The sequence below is a fragment of the Falco naumanni genome, chromosome 8 (genome assembly GCF_017639655.2).
Source record: "Falco naumanni isolate bFalNau1 chromosome 8, bFalNau1.pat, whole genome shotgun sequence".
In the NCBI taxonomy this organism is placed as follows: domain Eukaryota; kingdom Metazoa; phylum Chordata; class Aves; order Falconiformes; family Falconidae; genus Falco; species Falco naumanni.
This window is the reverse complement of record NC_054061.1, coordinates 19,601,581-19,629,103: the sequence shown is the minus strand read 5'-3', so window position 1 is coordinate 19,629,103 and position 27,523 is coordinate 19,601,581. Positions and strand designations below refer to the sequence as shown.

Here is a 27,523-nt window from a genome sequence, read left to right as displayed (position 1 = left end):
TTCAACTTTGATAAAAATACTGTAAAACTCAAGAAATAAAACTGTCAGCAGAATATGCCTACCAGTGTTTTAACAAGTGATATTTTAATTTGTTTGGAAACAAAGGAAAGAGAAAGAAAAGTTATGCAGTAAGCTGCTAAATCACAGGTGTTAAGACATGCAAATTTTAAAAAGAGAGCTAGCATTTCAGTGTGGTATCATGAACACAGGAGTAAAGAGTGCAGTAGACACATTGGTTAACATGCCAAACATCTATAACAGATTACTGTTGCCTAGCCTTGTTTATTGGTAAATCACTTTAGTAACCTGAATTCACAAATAAGCAGTAAATAACAAAAACTACAGATAAACACAGGTTACACATGCAAATTCCTGTTCACATATCACATGTGCAGGTACATTAAGAGCACAGTTCTAAAGATTCTTGATGAAACCAGATTTTAACAAAAACTGTTTTAAAAAGCAGGTATGAAAAAATTACATGTGAAGAATATAAAGGTACCTTTTTTACATTTCAGGACTCAAATGCTTCTTCCGAATATACTAGAGATGTACGACAGCTACAAGATTCAAGTAAAAGCAGGAAGAGCTCAAGAAATAATACTGGTCAGAGAAGTATGGGCATTTACTTTTCACTAAAAATACACGGAATAGCTGAATAGGAAAGTCTATCAAGAGCTTAGAAAAAAAATCACAAAGTTGTAAAGCTGACTAATCACTAATTTTTCTATTTGCTATGTAACAGCAATGACATTAAAAGAAACTGCAATTCAACATTTAAAAAAGCAACTTACATTTAAAGACTTTTCGAAAATGAAATGCAATGACAGCCTTACACTCAAAATTAGCATCTGCTAGGCTCAGACTGAAATATGGAATGTTCTAGATAAAATAAAAAAAACAGTGTTACTTTTTATTTTTTATTGAGAATGGAACTGAAAGAATTTCTGAAGCTTGAAAGTAGTAAATTTCACTTAAATGAGGCTTTCTTCCCATAGATGAGCTTTCCACAAGGGTGCAAGATATTTTCTTTAATAGCTTGAAGTGTCAAAATGAAAACTTGTTGCTATTCTCACATTAAGAACAAATTTTTGTCATTAACTTAACTGCATATTTTTGCTACAACATTTAACACATGAACGGACCTATAATGCCTACTGTATTTCACTAAACCAAAAAAGAATACAGTATTTCCATCTACTACTTGTACTGCTTTTAAAAAAGATTAACATTAAAAACAAAGCCACTGTTTTCCTTACATCCTTCCTTCCTTTTAAGCTTCTTTCTTTTGCCTGTGGTCTTCTGCCATTTTATCCAGAATTTTCTGTTAAAAGAAAGCAATCATATTTTGCATATATTTAAAGAGTTTGTTATAGTCACAACATCAACAATAGAAACAAATACCCTTTTCAAGTTATAAAATCTGCAAATATTAATGGCAATGGTCACAACAAACAGGACTGGCACTTCTCTGCATCCTGAAGTGAAGTGGAGCTCCTCTGAAGCACCGCACTATCACTACGCCACCAGCAAACGCTGCATGGCAGCCTCTGCAAACACTGACCTGGCCCTGCTGTTAATGCTTCCCTAACAGGCTGGCAAGCCAAGAGAATTATTTTCAATTTCGTCACGGGCTTGTGACAGCAATTGTGCCACTTACCTGGTTGGAATTTGCAATCTATGAAGCCAGGGACAAAACATCTCCCCTCCCTAGAGAAGGGTTATTTTGCAAGCTTGAGGAATTTATTGTCACTTCGATGACATTTCGTAGCTGTATCAATTCATCTATTTATCTGCTCTTACTGCTCTCAAAGCCAATGAGGCTCCCTGCTAGAGAACTGCCTTGACATTGTGAAACAAAACCTGTGTTTCCCCCCCTTCCTTACCCCGTTCTAAAATACCACCAATGTTACAAAGTCATTCAAGAGCAGCTCACTAGTCATTTGTGCCATGGAAAAAGCAAATCATGCTTCATTTAAGTGATAAAAGTTAATAAATTTGGATTATTTCCCCCACTTCCCCTTTCACATCAAGTCTTTAAAGTCCCATAGTCAGGTACCTCAATGGAAAAAAAAAAGAAAAAAAAAGCTATGGGTGATGGATGAGGTGGGTTTTTTCTTTCTAAAAGGTTCTGCATGGTAATTAATTTTCTGATCTACTCCTTGTAGTGTTGTTTGCTTTGCAATATTTATTTGTGCCATCTGCCTTCCAGGGCATTCTATTTGTTTAGGGTTCCCTATTATTAAGGGAGAAAGCAAACATTCGGAGTCTGAGATGCCACCCTTCTTTTCTATGAAACCCCCGGGCATTGTTTTCAGCTCAATAATCAACTGATATGAAATCAATTTATGTGAACACTGCATTATTGTTAGAATTTCATTTAGGATTTCCCTTTCTCAGAGGTGGTATTTAAAAAAGCAGCTCACAGTACACAAAGATACAGCAGCAGCATTATGATTCATGCCATGCAATCATGTGATACCTAATCCAATTAGAAATTGTAAAACATGCTCACAAAATCAGAAGTTGCAAATACGGATTTTTTTTTTTTAAATATATATAGATTTCAGTTTAGGCCCGTTCTTAAAGGGCCAACTGAAAGGGATTTAAGTCATCTGTATTTACTCTGTGCCACTAGTTCTAAGCCTGGCCTTTACTCCAATTGGAATGCCATCTTTAATCCAAATTTACAAAAAAGTGCTGGAGCCCATCTTTAAACTGTGTATCCTGTGTATTATTTTCACAAGATGAAGAGAGGTCTAGCTTGAATTAGAGACCTCTGAGAGGTCTAGCTTGAGTTAGAAGTTATAGAGTAAGCCAATTTCCACTGCCTGAAAGCTTTTTTTTTTTTCTCTTTAATCCAGTCTCATTCAGATCTATTCCCCAGGAAATAATCACGCCATTTAAAATGAACAAGTTTTTGCCTTACCTTCAACTTTTGATAATGAGGAAGGCTGCTGCAATGGGTCTTTTTTGCAACATCTTCATTTGTGTAGAACAGGGAACACAATTTGCAATAAAACCCTGTTTTGGGTACCACATAATTCACACCTAGAGAAGTAAACACCACAAAATAAACTAAGAGATCTACTCTACATCATTTCTTTTAATGTCATATGTCATTTCAGCTAAATCTTAAAACCATAATTCACTTTACATTAAAAGCTGCTTTATCTTTAAAAGTCCTTGTTTTAGTTTAGTCAAGCCAGGGCCTAGTAATAATTAAATATGTGCAGGCTTTTTTTTTTTTTTAAGTTTAAAATCAACCTTTCAGATTAAGGGTCCATTTTATTAGTTCCTTCAAAAGAACTAACAATGTTCTGTGATCAGTTTCTAAGTTCTGAGTATTTAGTATGAATCTAAACTATTACCACTATTGTGATTTGTGCTATTAGTTGAATTTATATTGCTAAAATACACCTCTTCCAATTTAATTTCTGCCTAAGGAAAGTGTTATGAAGAACTGTATGAAAATAAGGGAAAAAAGAAAGAAAATACTAGGGTTAGGGGAGGAGTGAAGAAGGGGAAGAGTGGAAAGCACTAGAATGAGAGGCTCAGAGGCCATGTGTTGCCAGAAATAAAAAGTCAAATGAAATGAGAAATGCTACTTCAATGCACAGACATATTTTGCAAAGAAACAGAAACAGCCTTACCAACAGGAACATTTGGCTGGTATGGCCCAATCCTAAATTCATCTGGAACAAGAGATTTCTCTTGGACATTCTTTGTTTCCTGTTCATCCTGGGTGTCTGTATTTTCATGGGCATTCTTCTCAGTATCCTGTGCTGTTGCTGTATCAGAAGCCTCAACAGTTTCAGCTTTTGAATTATCTTCGGTTTTGGTTCCATTTTCTATCGTTTCATTTTCCTGCTCTGGCTCCTCAATCTTGTCTACCTTGATTTCTGCCAAACTATCGTCATTTTTGCCAGCAGATTTTACTGCCAAACCTGACTTGCGGAGTTTTTGATGATCCGAGTCTTCTTCATCACCAACCTCATCTAGAGTGACAAAACCTTCCATGCTCCGTGGAAAGCCACCCACGTATCGCTGTTGAGAAAATGTTTTCCTTATGTCAGCTTATTCTTAAATGTTTCCCTCAAACTGTCTTAAATTTCAGCAGAGAAATATCTTCTCCAAATTCCCTGGAAAAATGCTCAAATTCTTCCTTCAAGACCTACCTCACTCATTCAAAATGTTACTCAAGCATGCAGAAGTGTAACAAGCTCTTTTTAAATGTAATCCACTGTCCCACAACCAAGTGTTCAATTTCATAATTTATTTTTTTTTTTTGCATCATGAGGGTCCACTGTTCTATCATAGCAACATGTGATCTTCAACTTGAATTTCAGTATCTTTTTTGTTCAATTCTTACTGTGAAAGTCCTTTTAACACGAGTATTTTAATTTCAAGTGGAAGTCATTTTGGAATGCACAAGTTTTCTTTCTATTTGAGACAGTCCTACAAGATCCTCAAATTCATGCCTGCATAAAAGGTAAAACCTTACCAGAACAAATCTGTGCTCACTAATAGTATGACAGTTCATAAAAAATTAAAATTAAGACCTCTTTTTCAACCAGTGGAAAGCCTGGAGCTTCCAAACAAAAACAAAAAACCCAAAACCCACCAACCACCAAAGCTCTGGAAGTCTCTTAACATCCAGCTTCACTATGTCTGAATTCCAATTTTTTTTTTAACATTCCTGCAGATATGGAGACATCAGTATTCCACATGCTTAACAGCAATCGTGAGCAGTACTGCAACAGCATTAGCTTTGTATCTGTGCTCTAAGAATGTAGGTCTTCAAGGAAGCAAGTCTGGATTTTGAGGCAGTTTATAACAGATACCCACACAATAAGAAATAATCACATCACTGCTGTTACATGGTGTTGGAATTAATACTGCTAGTGTAACTAGCTTCCTGATGGAAAGATTCCCCCAAACTGAAAACCATGCATGCTTCATTCATTAAGAACAAGGAACATACCTTACTTTTTTGCAAAACAACATGCCAAATCAACAAAGGTACTACTCTATATAACTCAACACAATTGAAAAAAGCAGCTGGCAGGACAAAAAAAATAATCATGTGTGGGATCATCTGGTGAGAAAAATGGAATTCAAAGCAAGTACCCTCTGACTGAAGGCATCCTGACACTATTTTCCCCCCCTCCAACTGAAAATAGGCCTCTGCTAACCACATATGGACTTGCCTACCTTTCTGACTAAGCACAAAGTGTAGAGGTACATACAATTTTGTCCAAGTCTAGATTAACCTCAAGTCCCAAATCAGTTTGAGTGTCCTGTTCTGCTCTGTGCTCGTAAGAGTAACTACAGCCAGTCTCACCAGAGACTGCTCAGGAGAAAATAGCTCCTGGCTGCTTAGTATTAGTCAAAAAAGGGGTGAAGAGAAAGGCAAGAAAAACCCCAGGAAGCAACATGGGTAGAAGCCCACAAGTTAACAGTTTCTGTCAAAACAGAAACAGTGATTTATAACTGATTCCATCTGCAAGCTACATCCAATGGGATTCTTCCATTTTCTTCACAGGAGCTTTAACACCCGTTTCTCTTCAGACAGGTGTGCCATGCATGTGTTTTAAAGACCCACAGAAAAAGATCTGAAATAGAATGTACTGTGGTGTGCTATTTAAGATAGACAGGGTTTTCCACACTCAGGTACCTTGCTATAGATTACCTTTTTAAGCTTTTTCTTTGTTGCTGGACTGGCCACAACATTCCCCTCAGTTTTTACGGTCACATCATCAGCTGTGTCCTTTTTTTCTTCAGTAGTTACATCAGCTAAATTGGCAACATCTGCATCATCTCCTGCTGAGCTGCCACTTTCTAACAGTGCTGCTGCTTCCTCCTCATCCACTAGCAGCTCATCTTCAGATTCAAGGAGTAAACTCGGCTCATCTTGGTCTGCCTGTTCACTACTTTTAGTGCCCGATGGCTCAGCAGCATCATCTTGTTTCTCCTCTTTCACCTTATCTTCTACACTGCCACTTTCAGGTTTCTGAGTAGCATCTGTTTTAGACTTCTTATCACTTGGAGAATCTTTGCTGTCTGGAGAATATGTTCTCTTTCTGTTAAGAACAAAGAATACTTGCTTGTCAACCTGAACAGAGCCCAGAAATTACTAAAGAAGAGGTAGGTTATATTTTCCTAGACAAGCCTGAAAAAGATGGTGTTTTAGTTCAGGAAACGGAAGGGTGAGGGGAACCTCGAAGGATACCATTCTTCTAATATGCAAAAAGCTGCTGCAAGGAGGAACCGTCCTTACAAGGTAGGACAACTGCTTGTGGGTTTAAACTGCAGGAAGGCACAGCTAATTAAGGACTGGAAAAGATTTCCTGAGGAGCCTGAAGAGGCTGTGAAAGCGCCACCATTAGAGGAAGAGGGTAGGTAGCGTATTAGAAACAGTTAATCTCAGGGCACAACAAACACCACTTTGATCTCAAAGCTTGCCTGACTACTTTTGCATAATTTCTATACTCTGGATACGGTGTTGTCATATTTCCTTTAAACAACATAATGCTTTAGCAATAGGACATTACCTAGTTTTATCCTTTTTCAGCAGTTCAACTCCTTTGTTTGGAATCTAAAATAGAATGAAAGAAATTTGTAATTCCCAGTAGAGTATTATTTATACAGCTGTTGCAGCATTAATTCAGACAAGGCAGCACAATTTAGCCAAGCGCTTCCAATTATGTTAATCCACAGGTACTCTTTCACCATGCCCACCTACCCACCAATTAATAAACTGCTATTATGTTAGCCAGGACCTTACCAGCCTAGAAATCCCACGTCTTTATTCACAGTAACCATCAGTTATTCAATACAAAACAAATGGAACATCCTGCTCCAGAATAATTATACACAATTCCTCTTTTGCTTACGAATCGATACAGCGCTGTGCAGGCAGTGGCACAAATCAGTCTTTGTCTGTACTCTTCCTTACTATTAGCAGTGGGCTACATGTAAAGCTTTAGCAGACTCACACATTTATGACTTAACTGAATATGAAATTCCACTTGTATGGCAGTTAACATGGAAAACTGTTCAATGAATCCGTTAAGTATTTGCATGTGCCACAAAGGGTTCATTTTTGGTGCATAATTATGTGCGATACAGATCTCTTTATACTCCACAACAGAAAGCTTGTATTTTTATGAGACAGCTGGACAGTTCAGATTTGTCCTGCTTTTCTACCTACCGTCCTAGTCCGATGGAGAAAAGTCTTATAATTGCAGAAGTATTAGCCTGGTGTTATGTAAAAAACCCAAACTCATCAGCTAACCCTTCCCTCCTTGACATGAACTGCACAGGCAGAGGTGCAGTTACATCTTAAGTTTTGACAAAGCTTATTCTCCAAAATTAAATCGTTAGACTATCTATCTAGGTAGTTGGGGTTAGTGTCCACAACAGGGATCAAAAAGCTTTCTGGTGCTAAACAAAAAAGGTTTTGGATGGCATCCAACACAAGAAACTCATTCTGTTATTAATACTGCACAGTTTAAAAAGGAGTCTGGAAGGAAAATCCTTTCACTTTGTTCTAGGCCTCATAACACCACACTAAGGCTAAGTAATTGCACTTAAGTAGCCAGAAAAAACTAAAGCAAATTCCATTATACAAGCGGCTCTGAATTCTCCATAAGTGATAATTGTCTTTTACTTCACTTTACACCTTCAACTACAATTAACAAACTAAACACACTACTTACCCTTAACACCAGTTTCTTGTATTTTTCAGATAAATCCACTTTCACACATCTGCCTTGGAACCAAAGCGCTTTGTTGGCACAATGCTCAACCATAGCTAAAGCATCTTCTCTGGTCTCCATCTCAATGAATGCCTGAAAATATTAACACCTGTTAAAAAGGACTACAAAATACACAACACTTTTGCAGACAAAGCTATTTAACTTATTAAAACACAACATCTCCAAATGCCGAAACAAAATTGTGGGATTTAGCTATATCCCTCCTGTCCAAAACAGCTGTACAGTTTAAAATTTACCAAAGTGCTCTATACACCTGAGCTTTTCAATCCAGTAATAGTCCCATAGAAAGTTCTGAGATTAAACAGGTATTAGAAAAATCTGCAAAACAAATGCCACCATAAAGTAAAATATGATTCCAAATCAAAAGCATCTGGACAATGAAACACATTTATTTGAAGCTTAAATATCTGGGAATTCCAGGGTAGCTAAGAAACTACCCCAGTGCATCTTACTTTTCAACAGTAGCCCGAAACAGAAACACAGCAACTGCTGGTCTCTAAGCCCTGCTTTGTGAGGCATTCCTCCAAGAAAACAAGCCTATGGCACACTAAGTTCGCTGAATAAGCTTTTAAAAACACAGCTGTGCTAAACTAGCATTGGCAGACTGAAGAAGGGCATTCCTGCATCCAATTCAGACAGCAAGGGATTTTATTCTTCTAGTGAAGTAAGGTCAGGGAGGACTTCCTAGGGGTCATACAATAGATTCTAGCAATCTTTCACTCCACAAGTATGGCATTAGGGGATTCAGACAATTGTCTCTTTGAAGAAACACTGGAATTTCCTTTTTAACTCATGGGAGCAGCAAGCTGGGACAGCAAAGCTAAAAAAAAAAAAAAGAACTAAACACACACCTATGTATTTATAGGAACCACATACATGCACAAAGCATTCTGCTATTCACATACAATGTACTATTTTTCCAACTTTTGTTAAGAGAGCCACAGCAAAACTGCTGCTTTTGTCCATTTTTAAGAATGAAAAATGAAGGGTAAACAAAAAACCTCATGTAATAGTGGAATATATTTGTTAATGTTTCACAGGTAATTTTTTTCAGCCTTAAAAAAGTTCCAAGACTCCTAGAGATTTGCATAACAAAAATGAAGCCTCAATGCTAAATATACCTTCTTCACAGTTGAGGCTTTTTTTTTTTTAAAGCAGCTCACATGACAGTAACATTTCACAGTAAGCTAGACAGAAAAATGCCACCTACATAGACCCCTAATTTCTGTATCTATGACAAAGCAGAAAGTCTACAAATGCACCAATTAAAACCACATCACTTCATCTCAGTTAAAAACCCTAGCTTCAAATCTTCACACATACATGTTCCTATCATCAGTTACCTGGCTTTTCATTCTCATGAGTATGTAGTTCTTAATTTTTCCATATGGTTCAGCCAGTTTGAGTACTGCATTGTCAGAGTATCCCGAGTGAGGTAAATTGCTGAGGTGAATCACACGACCGAGCTCTGGTTTTGGCGGCTCAGTTTTTTGGTCCGGTTTACCCTCGGGTTTCTAAAATTAGAGGGAATGAAATTTTTTAAAGTACACACAAAATATAAATGTGTAACTGTCCCTTGATTAAGTTGATCCAGCTGAGAAGCACATAAATTAAGAATAACTTAAATGTAATGGCCTTCTAACACCGACTGCTCCAGATTAAAATCAGGCAATTTTAGAAAAAGTAGAAGTGTTTTACCTTTATTCTTTTGTATTTCTGTGACAAGTGGACTCTGACTGGTTTACCAAACACCAGCGCAGGTGTTGTTGAATAGTATTCTACTGCAGCCTGGGCATCTTCAGTGGTTGACATTTCAATAAATGCCTGAAATCATAAAAACAAATTAAGTGCTACTCCTTCAAAAGTTAGTATTTTTGTTTAAAACTCAAGCTATTCCTTTCTTTCCTGTAAAAACAGGTGCATGAAAGACAAAACCTGCTTTTTGGTTACAACATTAACTGACCTGCAAAGCTCGGCATTAATTTCACATACTTTATTTAGGTACACAAATAGAACTGTTTGGTTTGTTTACATTCCACTTAGATTTGGATTCAGAACATTCAATTGCTTCCTGCTTTTTTCTATGATACTGGCTTTTTCCATGCTTCACATTACAACACTGTGTCATATAAACTAAGACCAACTATGTTTTCAGAGAAAATTAGAGCAAGAACAGAATTTGCAAGCATAGAGTATTTTTGAGAAAGCTATGAACCACCACCAAGAAGGATTTTTTAACAGTATTTAAGTTGAAAAGCAGTACTACAGCATTCCTGGAAAGACACGTACTAGTCACTCCTCCCTTCACACACACGACCTTTGTGATACATCTGTCATCTTGCTTGGTAGCAGAGTAAGTCCTTTTACAAAAATTAAGCTTAGACAATAAGCATAAACATACTAGAAGACACCAAGCAGTGCCAACAGCAGTACTAGAGGGCCTAATCTTACCTCATTGATTTTGTTTAGAATCAGGTGATTTGTAATTATTCCAAACGGTTCAACAAGCTGAAGCAGCTGGTATCTCAAGTTCTTTCCCCTCTGGAAATCCATGATGTGAACAACCCTGCTTGTCTCCTATTGAAGGCAGAGCAAGATAACGGAACATGAAAGAAAATGTCTATCAGCTAACCTTAAAAAGTCTGTCAAGGCTCTGCTCTACTTGTATAATTTTTTAAAAAAATTTTAAATCTTCAGTAGTAATCAAAACAAGATGCATACGGGAAAGGCACAGAACATCCAGGGATTTTCAGAGGAAAATGCCCGCCATGCCAAAGTGCCTTTCTGTATGTCCATGTCACAGTTTCACCACAAGTTTAAATAGGGTCTGTACAGTTTTGGAACAAAGATTTTGTAGAGTACTTGGCACAATGAAACCCCAATCTTATTCCAAAGCTTCAGTATTTCCACACAAATCCCAAAATCTCACTACTGAACACAATCTATTCATTCAAGAAAAAGCTTATGAAAACAAAAAAACAACCACACAACATAAAATTGTTTAAAAAAAGACAAGTTTTTAATACTAACCACTCTGCCCTTTTGCATGTGTCTCGGTCCCTGCATATTTCCATTTCCAGCTCCTTTAAGAAATTAGAAGAAAGACCAAGCTTAGGTCAACCCTTAAGAACGGTATTAACATGTCTTTTCACAAGTTCTTGTAATCCTAAACCAGAATGACATCAATTTTTACAAACTATTTCATTAATCTGAAAAGGCTGTTCATTTATTTCAGAGCTTTTGTAACTTTAGGTCCTCCTTCCTGATCATTCAATTTCAGCTTAACATCAGAAAAAGCTGCATTTACTGCTGTGCAGAAATAGCACAGAATACGTAAAGCCCACTGAAAATCTCTCCTGGTTCAGAGTACAATTTTTTATAGTAAATATATCACAAAATGTGAGATCTCCTTAACTAACATATACTTTTTACAATTGTGGTTTTAGGTGTAGAGAAAGACTCCCTAGTTTTGGTTCTAAAAAAATCACCAATTCTATCATAATGCCCACCTTACTAGGAAACACCTGAAAAAAGCCTTTCAGATAGTTTGGCTCAAAGTCAAGTTTGAGATGTTTTGAAAAATTAACAGTACTGTTTTAATGAAATAAGTAAGAATGCATCAGCTAAAAATTCCTTTGAACTATCTGAAATACTTCAGGATGTCAGGATACCTAGGTAAATTAATTAGTTTTGCTCTTTTTGTCACTTGAACTACTTAAAAAGTAGGAAGTAACCATTTCGGGCAAGAACCTGATTCTTAGCCTGCCTTACTGGGAAGAGGAGGCTTGCATCATCTACTTCCCATTTCTCAGTTGCTATTCAAATCTACTCGTCAAATTCATTTGGAATTAAGTGGGGGCAGTGGGAAACCACTTCGGACACTGAATTCCTGCAAGTTTCACCAGAAAAACCCTACCAACATGTGACTAATGAGAAGATAGATAAAAAAAATTTAGACAGGAAAAAAAAAGTTTCAGTTCCACTGGTCAGAAAAGTGAATGTTTTGTTTTGTTGTTCTAAACCACTGGTAACATTGAAACAAGATTAAAAAAATAATCAAGAACTTAAGTTTTGCAAAAGTAGGTGCCTGTTGATGTTACCTCTTGGCCCAACAGGAGGTCCTCCAAGGTGGAATGGAGGTGGCGGTGGTCCCAGAATTCCTGGTGCAGGATTTGTGGACTGCTGCAACATAAAGGGATCACCCCTAGAAAGAAGGGAAAACATGCCTTAGTTCTAGACCAAAACCAGGCCAAAATTATAAACCAAAAATCTGAAGTTTTCATTCTCAAAAACCCTAAAAGAACCCTGCAGAGCATCAAAGGAGAAGTCAACTTTTGCTACTTTTACTGCTGCTCTTCAGCTAGTAGAAAACGAAGGGCAGTATCTATCTGAAGAGGTGTGTTGTTTCACGTAAAAAGAACATCCTCTGCTTCAAATAAAGTTATGAATACTTTAAAATTAATTACTACTTACATTCCATGTCCTGAATCGCTATCAGGATTCCATTCTGGATATCTTAAAAGAACAACAACAAAAAAAGAAATTAAGAAAAACACAATATCCTCTACCTACGTAATAATTTTCATACAATCAGTGATACCTCTGTATGTTAACACAGGTAAAACACATAGTACTGCTGCCCACTACAGGACCACTACAAGAGGCATGAACAGTACCTATGGACAGAATAGAAATGCTGTCCTTAAAATAAGCTTCTGACACTAATCTGTAACATGCCTGCCAATTTCCAATACAAACTGCACACAGTTTGTCCTACAACAATAATTACTATAGTATAAGTGAATACAACAGATTCTCAATCGTTCAAGATCCTCTCTTTAAAACGTTACATATAGATCAGCAGGATTCAGAAGTTATGAACCAAGATCCCTTTTTTGTCCTGAAGGTGCTCTTTTTAGTTGTTTCTATTCCCCACAAGGCACAGCATGTCTTCCAAACCTGCTTTGTGCAACATAATTAACCATTTAGTTGTACATGCCCTCATGCCACAAGAATGTTTACTGTACTTCAAATTCATACATTTCAAGCAGCAGCTGACAACGTCGGCTGTGAGTCGCTCCATTGATATGATGGTTCCACTCCTGCAGCAAAGTAAATAATTAAAAGTTAACAGCCACATATGGCAAGCCATTTTTTAACAAAATACTGTCGTATAGTGCAGTATCTTCTCTTCTAAGCTGAGGTATCGAAGATACATCGATAACAAAATCTCTTTTTGTAGTGCTTTCAAGACACACTGAAATTGGGCCTACCTGAACTGCTAACCTGGGTAAAAAAAGCATCTGATGAAAAATGCCTTGCCTCTACGGGCCGATCCTGCCTCAGAGGTGCAAAGCGTACCAGGGATAGCTGCTACAGCATGCACGCACATTACTGCGATTTCAACTTTTAGAACTGGATGCAAAGTTATTGTGTCTTCAGTGATTTGAGAATTTCCTCCACTCTCTCTGCTTCGTTCCTCAGACTTTTAAAGATTAACGTGAACTAACCATTCAAGTTTTTAGAACCATAAAGAAGCCAAGAAATTGCAAGGAATTCAGAAAGGAAAGACTAAAAGAAATGAAAGTGCGTAGCTAGGACAAACTACAAGTATACAGGTAAAATATAAAAATATATGACTGTTTGAGGGGAATAATCAAGAAAATAAGGAGATCTAAATCAAGATGGTACAAAGGAGGAACAATGTAATTAAACCAAACCAGCCAAGTAAAACACCTTCTGGTTCTGACTTTAGCACCAGGAAGGAATGAGGGTTTTCTACTTTTTCTCTGTAGACTATTTTGATTATGAGGGGAGAGAGTTACTTTAAGAGGAGAAGAGGCATGGGGACTCCTTTATTGAAGTAGAGCGTACAATCTCCACGTTCTCACAAGTAACAGAACTAGTTGGTGCTACATTCACATTTGTAAAATGACAGAACTTCTGCAGCACATCTGCGAACCAGTCTAATTTCCACTCTGCTGCTCTTCAGTAAGCAAAGGGATCAGCAGAGACACACAGGGCAAGTTAGCTTTAGGTTCACAGAGAAGTGAAGGAGAGTAATTCTAGATCTTTGGGGAGCAGTTTTAACACCTGAAGGTTTTCTCTTACTGACTACATTTTCAACTGTGAACACATACACTGCACTGGCCAACTGTTTTGTGTGTCTCTTCTTACATGTGTATTTCTGCTCAGCACCCACAAATGATTTTTTCCTAATCTCTCATCTTTCCTGATTATTAGTTTCCACCACACTATAGCCATTCTTCTGGACACAATGAGACACTCCTGAGGCTTACTGTAGTGTTTCCATATGCTAAATGCCTACTATACACTTTCCACAAAGGACAAAAACCTGGATTTAAAGTGCCCCATAAATTACTGTTGTTAAGCTACACTGAAGTATTACTCCATGATACACAAAATATAATGTGGAGCAAGATGAAACCTTCATTCATTTTATCAAGAAGATGAAGTAAAGATAAAGTAAAGTGAGGGCACCACTTCTTGTTAACTGCACAAGAGGTAGGCTCTGCAACTATTGATAAATAAGCTGGCAATTACGATGAAAAAACCCCACCAAAAACCCAAAGCAAACCTACCTATGAAACATCAATACATAAACCCAAAATTTCTTCAGTTTAAAACTTGCTAACAAGTTTTTGTACTATACAACAGAAAGCAGTCCTTCAAACACTAAAAAACCCTCTAAATTTGGGTGCACTATCTGTAAAGCCTTGGTGGCTGGTTCTGCTATATATAACATGCTTTGAAGATGTCTTAAGATGTAATGTAAAATATCATAACCTGAAGTAAAAGTTATCTGCAAATTAGAGCCACAGTCTGGGAGATTTAATTCGTACTACACTTCAAATGCTTTTTAAAAAAGGAGACCTGACATATAACTTAGGATCCCACCCACTCCGGGAAAGTTTTCAGGAACTTTTTTATGAAGTACAATTTTTAATCTGGACTTCCCTCTGCTCCCTGCCTCTATCCAGTCTGAAGCATCACTCCTCTGAGGTTTCAGAGAACTAGGTACTTACAGGCGCTAAAATTAACATGAACACCCAAAGTAGAGAAAATCCAAACTGAGTTCCTTAAAACTCAGATTACCTTTTGTCTCAATTGATGCAAGCAAGAGGACACGCTGTTCTTCAAAAAATTAGGCCAAACTTAAGCACCTAATTTTAGACAGCCCTTTATTAGGGACACAGCCATATTTTTCCTTAGAGATGTACCACCGTTTCAAATGTTTAACCTCCAAATTCATCTGCTCATGTTGCATCAGCCTTTTTCTTCGGCAGGGAAAACAATCCCTCCACATCTAACACCTCACTCCTTGACAAAGGCATCAGGATTGACAAATTGACTAAAAAAACCTGGGACACAATTTACTTCACAATTAGACAGAAAACAAACTTGGTCTTAAATAGATGTATCAACATAAAGAAGCTATTAATAATACCAGTAAAATAAAAAGAGGACTAGTCTGCCAGTTTACATTACTCTAAGGGTGTTTTACCACTTGCTTGGGCTTAAAATATACATTTCTGTATTATACACGTCAAGAAAATTTTCTATGATATTTTTATTTGGAGGTGGGAAAAGTGGTATTTTGATACTGCAGTGGAAAGTTTACGTTGTCCCAGCTAAGAAAAGCATTCCCTTTCTGCTTTCCATAAATTTTGGTTCAGATCAGATTACTTTAAAAGTTACAGTCTACTTGATTCAATTTTGTGGGAGACAAAACAAGACTTTCTGTAACTGTTAGATATGCAAAGCAGAGGAAAAAAGGAGAGAAAGAGAAAAATTCTTGCTCTAACATGATTCTGAAATTAGAAACAAAGCCCAAACTTGGGTCATAAGAAACAGATGATTCAATCTCAAATACTTTGTGGTGTACTAGAGTTAAAGTCAAAGCATATTCCTAAAAACCCAGATGTTTCACACCTTACCAAAGAAGTCAGCTACTTAAATTATGCTGTCATAAGAATTTGGTATTTCTCATACCTGGAAAGATACTTCATGCTGGATATCCTTTCAACAGATCTGCACACCAAAGCAAACTAAGAACCACAAGGCTTTAAAATAAAGTGCTAAAAAGAACCCTACTTACAGGATTATTGGTTGCCATCTTCAAGGGCCTCAGAAGTTTATGTTTTCAATCTAACCAAATGAAGTCCTTTTACAGAACTGAGCATGGCATCTAAACTGTTAGCACTTTAAACCTTTTATGAAAATACACGTCAAATACAGGAGACAAGAAACCCGGATTACTGTGATTTTTTAAAATATAAAAGTAATTAAAGCAACACAAGTTCATAAACTGTCAGATCAGCTGGAGTTACACAGTGTGCGCTCTAAAGCTGGTTTGATCATTTCCTTGCAGGTACAGATTAATTCTCATTTCAAAAAGATTACAGATGTACAGAAGCAGCACTTTTTGAGAGGTAACTGTAAATAAATGGTTAGTAACAGCAATTCCACATTGTATCAATTTTACAGTAATAGCATGTATTGTATTTTCAATTGAAGGCCTTCAAGCTAATCAGCCACTAATTGTGACAAGAGGGCCACTGTATTAGCCAATTAAATTGCCTAGTACACTGAAAATCAGCAAGATGAGTAAAATTGGACAAGCTGAAGGTGAGAAGGCTCTGAAAATAACGTCTGAATAAAACAGGCCATTTTGAGTAACCTGCTACCTTTGCAGAGAGTTGAACTACTCATGAATAAACTAAGAGGGAAGTCTCAGCATACTAAATATACCCGAAGATCCACTCTACTTGTGAGCCAAGTAAAGAACACTACTACTAGGAACACAGAGCAGGATACTGCAACAGCAGACTGATTGCTCAGAGAGTCTACAGGGATAGATGCAACATGTGACAATAAAAAGTGAGTCTGAAGTGTCTAAGAAAGTTGTGAAAAGGGAGAAAAATGACGACAAATTTCAGCCATAGTATGAGATAGAGTGTTAAAGTGAAATTAAAAAGGCAAGAATGAGCTAATCTAAAACGTGGTTTTTACTTTTGCAAATAAGTTCCAGGGCTCTACATTAACTCTTTCCCTTTGGACAGGGAAAAAGCAGAACTCTGCAAGAACGCATCTTAACTACATATAAATCAGCAATCAAGACAGATGTGGAGGAGAGCTGAAACTAGCTTCCTGAATAGCACAGTAGATACACTGCAAAAAAACCCCAAACCAACAAAAAATAAAAAAACCCACCCAAAAACTACTTGAATGCCAGATGTTTGTGGTTAAGAGAACATGTAGATGTAAAATATAAATAAGATATCCCAGTAGATGATAGCTGTTTTGACTTGAAGCTAAGCAATCTGGGCAAACAAAACACATTAATGTAAAGCCCTGGTTTACAACGTTTGTTAACAATTACCTTGTAAATAAACCAAGTGCCTTTTTCACTCTCAAACCAACTTTCAGATCATTTCAAAAGCAACCAGGCTATAGAAATAATTAAAGAAATAGGTAAAAACAGAACAGATACTACAACGTAAAGGAAAACAGAAGTATCTGGTGCATAACTCACCTTATTAGAATGAACTGGCATATCACATATAGAGCACAGATGGGGATAACCCTTCGGTAAGAATCCATGGAAGTCTTCAATATTGCTATTTGGAGGAGCACCTCTCTTTTTCTCAAAGAGAGATCTCTCAGGACCAGGACCACGACCCATTCTGTCATACTCACTGTCAAATTTATGATAGTTATGCGAAGTCTCACCATAAAAAGATTCATCCCTACACCTTTCTCCATCTCTTAATCTGTCATCTTCATAATCCATTCTGTCATAATAACCAGATTCTTGAGAACGACTTCCATGGTCATAGTCAACCACTGGGTTGAGACTAGGACCACGATCATCAAAGCTATCTCTTCTAAAATGCCTTTTTTCTTCCCAATCATCCCTAGGTACTCTGTACGGTGGTTCCCGTGTGGATGATCTGCCATCTCTACCATAACCTTCTTCAGCTCTCCTCCTTTTAAGTTGTAGAAGGATCTGAGGCAAGTTTTCAGGAGTGATCTTGTCCTCGGGATAGCGACTCAGTTCATCTAAGTCTCTAGCAGACAGACCAAAGCTGGCCAAAATGTTAGTGGCCTGGTCTGCATCTCCACGGTGCTGAGAAGACAAAGGGAGCGGACCTCTACTTCCAATGTTAAATATAGACTGCAAATTATGGGAAGAGGTACTACCAGAAGACAGTGCACTATGAGATCCTTGTTGGTTCAATGAAGAACTCATTCCAAGATTCATTAAGCTAGCAAGGCGTGCAGTACCCTGGTTCATCCTTCCAAGAGATGCTGGCATATTTAAAGACTGGGTAGCAGCAGCAAGAAGGCCTATTCCTGCAGAGAGGTCACGGCCATGACCTTGTGAATCCCTACTCAGAGATGACTGCTGGAATGACTTGGACATTGTAGAACTATAGCTTGTCTACTTTATGGATCAAAAAATTTCCTTTTTTTTTTTTTTAAAGATGGCTGAAAAGAGAGCTCACACTAGAAAGCTAGGCAAACTTCACTTCAAAAATGGTAACGCCAAGAAAGAGGATCAATAATGACTGCAGATCTTCTTCAAGCTGAGAAACACCAGACAATTCTGTAGAAAAACAAGCAGGTTTAGTCATAAATCCCTTTAAACAGATGCAGTTTTAAACTTATGCATCATGTTGATCTAAAAAACATTAAAGATCTCAATCTTACAAGGCTTTTATTACATAACTTAACAGGTTCAAGAGGTACCCAGAACCTACGTATATTATTTCAGATAAAAATACAGCAGTGTTTCCTATACATACTACTCCTCTTCTACAAAAAGCTACTTTCATACTGAAGACAAGTGAATTTCAGAAGTTTGGGATGTCTGAAAGCATCTAAAGTTTACTAGCACATAAGCCTTGATCTCTGGTTAATGGTTTTGTTTATAGCCTATATTACTGTACTGTGTCTATGAGAAGACCACAAAAAAATTAAGCTCATAGAATCCAAGATGACTTTGGCATATAATACATATTTGAAAACGAAACCTATACCACCACAGAACAGGACGAGAGGAAGTTAAAAGTAACTGAAGTTTGGGCAAAAAGTTTCCGCTGTTAAGATCTGGTAAATAAGACCAAACATAATATTTAATCTTTATGCAGTAAAATTCAAATTACTGATGTGAAGACAGATGTGAACAAGAAAAATAAGTTTTAAATTTTGCAGGAAGTAAACAAGACCTCTTGCTCAAATTGCAGTTATACCGATAATAGCACTTAGAAAGTGATTCTTTCGTGTTACATTGCAGCTGTGACATCAGCCTGTACTCTCAGACCACAAGCATCAGGCTTTGTACTGGGATGGGAGAGCTAAGGAAAACCCTGCTCCTGCAGAAAGAGATACTAGGTGAGTCAGGAGATGGCACGATGCCCCCAGCCAGCCCTGCAGGCCACCGGTGTCTGTCTCTTATCAGCATACTGTTGCCTTCCTTCAGGCCCAACACTCTGATAACCATGACCACATGTGGTAGTTAAAGATCCTGAAACAATAGTCATGAGAGAGGTATCTGCCCTTGGATCCCACTAAAAATACTAAATATTTGGGCAGTTTTAACTGAACTGTATTATCAATATCCACAGTGTATTTTATGGTGTAATGGATATACTTCACAAGACTTTTTTTTTTTTTTTAAAGTGCAGAGCAGAAATAAACTGTAATGCTTCTCCCCATACTCTTTCAGCCTTGGCTTAAGTACACAAAATGTAAAGCAATTCAGCACACATGAAAAAATTCCACCCGGAATATGTTGTTCTTGGGTCCCCGATGAGGTAAAGCCCTTTCAAATCTCTGCAGAGCAGTTTTGCTTCTCCAGCACTGCCGCTCAGATGCACATGAAACACAATCACTTGAAAAAGCAACAGGCACAAATTGCATAGCTCCAAATCAGTTTCTAAGAGAACAGGTACACTTAGAGAGGAATGGAAAGCACAAAATTAAAGCAAGGATTATTCCTTGAAGAGACCAGTTCTGCAGAAGGCAGTTTCTCTTGTACTGGAAACAGAAGAAAAAAGGTCAAGGTTATGAGCATGTCTCTGTCCCAGCTGCCTACCCAATCCAGGGCCCTATTTCAACAGCGCAAAGCTTTTTCTACTTTAAGTTGAAAAACACTTGCATTTTCTTTCTCAGTAGCAGCATGTTAAAAAAAATACGCATTTATGTAGAACAAGAATGGATTTTATGCGAGATATATAAAGTACACAAAACCCACACAACTCCATCTTTGAAAAGCAACTGCTTTATCCATCTTGCTACGTATCCCATTATCAGTGTATCTAAACTTATATTTCAGCTATGCTTTTAAAATCCACATACATTGCAGTCACTTGAAGTAAGCTTAATTGTGTAACATTTGGTTAAGAGTTAGAGATCAAGAAACATGGCGATGGAATTAAGTTTAAAAGTATCTGAGGCAGAAGACAGAAAAGCACTGCAAAAAGCTTCAGAAGAAAACAATAAAACAGGAATACAGGGAGAGCAGATGAAGCAAATTTTAAGTGAGATATCCAGGACAAGCTGACTACACCAGAGAACACCTAATAGAAAGCAGTTAAGAATTACATTGTAAAAATCAAGACTCTTTAGAGTTCAAACATGAGAGGAAAAAAATATTCACCTGGGTATTGTGTTTTATCTTACATACATTCAGTAATCAAAGTACTTTATGACAATTTTACAAGGTAACCCTTACTCTTTCAATCTTTACATATAGATTTCCTTGTAGTTCATTCACACACTTACAGAACTGAACTTACTACGTTCATCATAAAATCAGGTATTCCAGAGGGCTTTACAAACCTGACCCTGACAGTGATTCAGCAGTCAGCCGTGTGGTCAGGAAAGCCACGGTGGGTCCTGCTGCTAATGCAAGGACCTGCACTATTAGTTTTCACTAAAACAGGAAAGTTCTCCACTTTTCAAAAAAACCCTTTCTCTTTGAACAGATGCTCACTAATCCCAGTCACAATTTTCAACTGGGACTTCACTGTCCACTGCTCAGGAGAGATTAGCAGAGAACAAAACCCATCACATCCCAGCCTGGCACAGACCTGGGCTGCAGAGAACCCGATTACATGCCATGCTTTGACCCCACATACACATGGAGGTTTTACATAACTACACCGTGCTGCTGCAAACACCCACAGAAGAAAGCAGCAAAGGGAAAAATAAAAACAGAAAACATGGGGGGGGGACAAACTGAGACAAAGAAACAAAGAGGAACAATCTATGAAAAAGCATGAAGTGGAACAGTAAGACAATTGTATGATGAAGACAGACCATAACATTGGCAGTTGGTGCGCTAGCCAGTAAACTGCCCTACACCTAATTAGGTATTTGAGTGAAGTACTTACAAAAACTAAGTTTCTAAGTTATGCTAAAAAAAAAAAAATAATTTATCACTGACACTATTTATCACTGTCATCTTGCAGTTGCTGTACTCTACTCCTAACCATCCCAATTCTTTAAGATCAGATGAAGACAACAAAACAAGGGCGGGGGAAGAGGTCTAAAAATCCCACCAAAGAACGTTTAACTTCCACATGGTCAGGTTTAATATGTGATTCTAAGACAGCATTTCATGTGTTGATCACTTCTGAAAGATTTCATGTCAGTATCTGATAGAGACAGGTTCCCACAGACCAATGCCAGCTTTTAAGCGGGTGTGCCATCAACTGAGTCACAGCAACAAGATGAGTATGACTGAACAAAGCTGTCTAAAGATCCAGACATGATTTAGCAGAGTTGAAAGTGTTATGCTAATTGTTCTTCATGTCATTTCGGCTTTACTGGGAACAGGCTTTCAGATACACATTTTTAAGATCTGTGGACAGAAATTTGGCCATATTAAGATTTGAAAATATATAATATAAAGCAATCTTGAAATAAGTTGAAAGTCAAAATGTTACTAGATTTCCAGACAAATGTGGACAATGAAAAACCCACACTTTATATCTATCAAGCTTCAAAAGAGTTTTCTGTAAAGGCAGACAACAAAAATAAGAAATTTGAATCCTACAGAATACACTGCTACCAAATAAAGGCCAAAATGCAGCTGATTTTCATGTAAAACTGATTTTCAATAAAGGTTACAGGACTCTTGCTCCACATAAACTGTTTTCAGGAACAAAATTAATATTTAATTCAGTGAATTCTTGGGATATATTGATCATGCTGAACACTGTAGCTTTAGATTACCACCTTTTATGGAATACCAGTAGGTCAAAAGTAATTCCCTAGCTCCCTATTCCTTCTACCACTCAGTTGTTTTTAATCTGTGCATACATATTGTAGCTTTAATATTAATCTTGCTTTTAGAACAACTCATCTTTTACTCGTTCTTTTTCCACTATTTATAGAAAATTCTCAGCAATTAAAAAATAACTGTTTCCACTTTCTAGTCAGTTTCACTTTCACTTCACAACCAGATTGACTCAAAACACGTGGAATTTAATCAAATAAACTCAATTTTGGTAAAAACATTAAATAATCTGCAAGCTGAAAAAAACCACACCCCTCAGTTTGTAACACACCACACCACTCTGGAAGACCGTACACGCTTGGGGAAAAAAGTCTTGAAGAAGTTTCACATCCACAACCGTTTGTATAAAAACCCATGGATTTTTCTTCTCCTCCTTTATGCGTTACACCAGGTGCAGCAGTCCCTTTTGAAGCAATCTATTCTGCTATGGAAGACTTCGCATGTTTCTCAGCAAAACTCTCCAACACATTATGGCAAAAAGTTACCGACGGAAGAGATCTGGAAATCCAAGTGACAAATTCAGACAAGACAGCTCCCCACGTTGCTCTGAGAATTAATGGTAGTAACAACAAGAACTCACAAGGAAATTGGAAGCAGATGTTATCTAGGCCCTGAAAGACCAAGTCTAATGAATCTGAAATCTATGGGATTAATTGTGGCTTGGACAATAGAGAAAAGGCCATTGTCTTTCCAAAGGCAAAGGAGGAATTGTTTAGCAGCCCTAGACAGAGAAAACACAGATCATCACCCATTTCAGGTACCAGTGTTCAGAGTGGCTATTTAATGTCGCTGTTTTGCCTGCAAGAAAACAATTCCTCTTGTTCAACTATCTTCAAAGGTCATGACCTCAATAATTAAGCAGCACCTGGCACACCGGATGCATGCACTTTTTCTGTGTGCATAGATTAGATGACCTGTTTCAGGCAGAACAACTGCAAGAGTCTCACTTGTTAGGATTATGTTCAGCTTCATCTCAGTGACTTGCTTGATCAGAGGAGCACACAATCTAAGATCTGAAGTTACTGTAACAGACGATTGCTTTAGAACAGAGAAGTATTACATATGAAAAACATTTATAAAATGGGAAATTAAAACGACTAGCAATTAAGAATCTTAAAATAACTTACAAATTTCAACATCTGAAAGCAGAAAAGAGCATTGCAAAAAGAGCATTCAAAAAAAGCTCATTTCCTACCTCTGCTCATTACAGAATTTATTAAAATTCAAGCACCCTTTCTGTAAGAAGTGCATGGAAAACAGTGCTTTTACTCCTTTACAGAAACAACATGAATGAAAAAAGGGTCCAAGAGTAGTACAGGAAGAGTAAGAGAGGCAAAAAATGTGTATTTTTAGAAAGAGAAAACAGAACCAGTCAGGGACATGCTGAAAAATTGCTGTCACATCTACTGACCACTCCATAAACACACAATTACCTCTATGGCTTCCACGCGCTCCTTCCTACTACTTCTACGTCCACTCTGCAACTTTCAGAGCTCCAACTCTACAATAAAACGGATGTACAGAAGTTCCAACACCTATGAAAAGCTCCATGAAGACATTAAGACTTGGTTCAACAGAAGTCACTGCAGAATGATGTAGGATCTCAGACTGGAAGCACTGGTAATAACGATGGTATGTTCATGCACTTGGCAAACCGAGGAGATAATCACTATTCATTCACATCAGTTGTGGAGATGAAAAGCCACACAGGCACAAAAACTTTGACAAAACCCACAGAATATACCATAATTATTAAAAAAAAAATTAGGTCACACAAAACGATCCAAAGCCAGACCAAATCAGAATTAATTACAGCAACAGAGAACCAATTCTACTTTTTTAAAAAACAAAACCCGAACATTTTTGTATTCTTATCTGGTAGGTGATTAAAAAGCCTTCTGACTAATCAGTGAATTTAAGCCTGCCTACAGGCATTTCCAGAGCTGGGATGAAATTGCATTCTTTCCCAGCTGAAATCTTGCATGAGGTTGCGGAGATGTATTCTAGCTGCAGAGAAGAATCAAGGGACTGTTTCACTGCTCAAAATAAAACCCCTCTTGTTTAAGTTATGACCACACAATATGGTACTTACACACTTGCAAGCTAAGTTCGCTCAGAAATACTGAGAGGTATTCACTTTTGTTTTCACAACATGTTGACAGAGCAACAAGGAAGAGTGCAAATAGCATGGAGGGTACAAAAATACACTGATAAATTATTTCCATTCAGGTTATTTGTTAATTCCTTTGCAGCTTTGCTTACAACAGCTTCTCTCTCACATCTGCTGAGCTACCCAGAACACTGTCAAGTATTAATTACAAAATATCCTCATTCACCAAAACTCTCAGCAGAGATGTGTGCAAGTCAGAGAAGGGCAGTAGACAATTAAAGTAAATAATTCCCACCAAAAAAACATTTTTAAGTGTATTCCTGAATAAACCAGGTGGCAATCATACTTCAGTTGTATGGATTGTAATACCATGGATACTTAATTTAGTTTAGAGCCTTACAGACTGACTCTTCTCCCCTCCCCCTTAATTGGTTTTTTGTTTTTACCTTCAGGAACATAGATATTCACATTTTAAAGATTCATTTAGGATTTTCTCTTTGTTATTCTTCCCATCACTTAGTGTGGGGATGTACGTAACACCTAGATATGTGCGTAACACTGAAAACTTCAGTTTCCAATACACAGTAATTTTGGATAGCTTCTCTAAAACACCAAAAGAAGGCTTGTGACACTGCAAACGTCAGAGGAATCATTAAGAAGTGAAATCTGAATGACAAATTACAGAATTTTGACCATCTCCTTACCTAGTGCCCAATGTAAAACAGTGGGATATTGGGTTGCCACTTAACACACAGATGTACAAGTCTCAAGTGCCAGTATCCTCACTCAAATTTAATTATTCCGTGTAGTTCTGTAATAAACAATTTTGTGAGGTTTTTGGTAAAATTCAAGACAGATATTCACCAATTTCTCGGTAATACATTAAAATGTTAATATATGATTCACTGCATTTTGAAAAACTAATATAAGACTCTAATATGCTAAAGTTTTCAATGTATTAAACGTGTTTCCAAATTCAGGAAGATTAAACCACTGCATCAAGAGATTCCTTATAAAGAAGTATCAGAAAACGCTCCCCGTTCCTCTTCTGAAGCAGGAAAACCACACAGACCGGCCAGAGAGCTGCGTTCTCAGCAGGAGCTGCTCTGCTGGAAGTCAGGACCACCTACACCACTGACAGTTCGAAAAAACTTGAGAATTTAGGGCTGAATGAAAAGGATACAGACCGTGCAACGATTTAAAACAGTATCAGGTACTTTTTTCCCCAAAGGTATGGTTCGTCGAAAGGAAAAGAGCTGTACATTTAGGAGGGATTTTTCAGCTTTCTTTCTATAGCATAAATGCTTCGTTATCAGAACGAAGTGGTTCTTCAGGTTCCCAGAAAATTCTTTTTAACTTTTGCTTATTTTCACCACAGGTGAAATTTGTATCTCATTACTTTGCCTCAGGAAACAAAATATGCGCTTTTTAAAGCGGAGAACGTTATTAATCCACCACAGGAGAAAAAATGAATACCCCTGCGGCATGATTTATAACCGCAGCTTAATCTGTATGAAAGTGAAACTGAGTAGAAAGAAGAGTCAAACGGATGCTTCCACTGTCAGTATTCTTAATGCTCGATTCATTAATTCTTAACGCCAGAAAAACATCAAACCCAGCAGTTCTGGAGAGTGACGGCCCTCCCCGTGGGGGAGGCCACACGCCGTGGGGAGGCGGCAGGCCCGGCCGCGCTACCGGGGCGCTGGGCCCGAGCTCCAGCCGGGGCCGAAGCGCCGATGCAGCCGGGTCCACCCCGGGAACACGTTTTCCCGAGCGACCGATGTGAAGTCCTCCCGCCGGCCCGGGGGGGGGGCGGCCAGGGCAGGGGGCCGCCGCCGAGAGCCCGCCCTGCCGGCAAGGGGCGCCGCGGGCCCGGGCCGGGCCGCGCTTTGTTCGGGCCCGCCGGAGGCCGCGCGGCGCGGCCCGCCCGCAGTACCGCCAGGCAGCGCGCGGGGGCGCCGGCGGGCGCTGCGGGCGGCCCGGGGGCAGTGGCGGGGCCGCGGCACCGGCCTGCCCGGGCTGGCCGCTCCCGCATGCGCGCCCAGCCCGCTCCCCCCCGCGGCCGTTCCTAACGGCCGCTTCCCCCCCTCCCCGCGGAGCGGCGGCCGCCCGCGCCGACTCCCAACATGGCGGCGGGCCGGGGGCGGCCGCAGCGCCGCTCCTACCTGCGGGCCGGCGGGAAGGGAGCGCGGCGGCGCCGCCCGTTCGCTGTCGCACCAGCGGCGGGGGAGGGAGGGAGAGAGGAAGGGAGGGACGGAGGGAGGCGGCTGCGCGAACCCCGCGCACGTCTCGCCGCACTCGCGAGAGCACGCCCGCCCGCAGCCCGCCTGCTCACGTGCCCGGCGGCCGCTCGACTCCGCTCCGCGCCTCCGCTCCGCGCCGCTCCGCCCGGTGGCGACGGCCCCCGCCCCGCCCTCCGTGTGTGGATGTGGCCCGGCGGGGGGGCGGAGAGGGAGGCGCCGCCGACCCAGTTCTCGCGAGAGGGGGGGGAAGCCGCTCACCCTGATCTCGCGAGAGCCCCGCCGCGCCGCGCCGCGCCGGCCAGCTGCTTGCCCCCCGCTCATTGTCCGCGCGCTCCCGCGGGGGCGGATGGGAAGCCGCTCGGGGGCGGGGCGGGGCGGGGCATCACCCGCCTGGCCCCGCCTCCCGGCCGGCGCTGAGGGGATGCGCGAGACTGCGGGTTCGCGGCTGCCCTCGGCCTTCTCGGCGCTTCCCGCCCTCGCCCGCCACGCCCGGAGGGCCGCGGGGTGGCAGCCGGAGGGACGGGGACGGTGCACTCTGGACCCTAGGCGAGAAAGAAACGTGTCCCCCAGCCCCGGCAAAGAGGAACCCTCCTCAGACCGGGCTCTCCTCAGGGCTGCTGCCTCCTTTGCTTTCCGTGACTGGAAACAGAGGGACGGTTAACGCTAGCTAAGCGCTTCAGCCTGTATTTGGCCGAGGTAATAAGGATTTCTCGCTGCCACTTGGCCCTTCCAACCCCCGAGCGTTGTTGGTGCTGTAACAGGGCAGGTGCTCAGCCCTGGAGCTCCTCAGGCCGGGCCCTGGCGAACAGGGCGGCTATGCTCTGCCAGCTCAAGCCTAAGCACTGCTCTCAGCAGAACGAAGACGTTACCATCTCAAATATTTAAGACAATGGGCTCTCGATGACTATTACGGTCATTAGAAGATTCTGGTAAAACACCCCTGCAGCCTCTGCGCAAGGCTTTCCCTTTCATCCGAGCCAGCACTGCCACCTTGCGCCGTACGGGGGAAGTTCACCTTCCCTGCGCGCTCCCTGCGCGGGCTGGTTTTGTGACCAAAGTA

The 27,523-nt window shown here is 39.7% G+C and overlaps 1 protein-coding gene across 5 annotated transcripts; it reads right to left on the bottom strand.

Annotated features, from left to right (window-relative positions):
* Positions 1-65: 65 nt before the first annotated feature.
* On the bottom strand, positions 66-26,814 carry MATR3 (matrin 3). 5 transcript variants are annotated; one of them, XM_040603993.1, is made up of 15 exons: positions 26,386-26,622; positions 17,338-18,411; positions 12,822-12,883; positions 12,255-12,296; positions 11,882-11,985; positions 10,812-10,864; positions 10,233-10,358; positions 9,480-9,605; positions 9,125-9,295; positions 7,722-7,853; positions 6,555-6,598; positions 5,693-6,083; positions 3,654-4,047; positions 2,930-3,051; positions 66-1,324 (listed from the first exon to the last, which is right to left on the bottom strand). In XM_040603993.1, exons 2-15 carry the CDS (start codon positions 18,226-18,228, stop codon positions 1,274-1,276), a joined length of 2,709 nt encoding a protein of 902 aa, XP_040459927.1. In that variant the 5' UTR covers positions 18,229-18,411; positions 26,386-26,622; the 3' UTR covers positions 66-1,273. The 5 variants fall into 5 exon arrangements, with proteins under 5 accessions (XP_040459927.1, XP_040459928.1, XP_040459931.1 ...); XM_040603994.1 differs by having other exon boundaries at positions 26,556-26,573; XM_040603997.1 differs by lacking the exons at positions 17,338-18,411; positions 26,386-26,622 and adding an exon at positions 26,722-26,814.
* Positions 26,815-27,523: the final 709 nt, after the last annotated feature.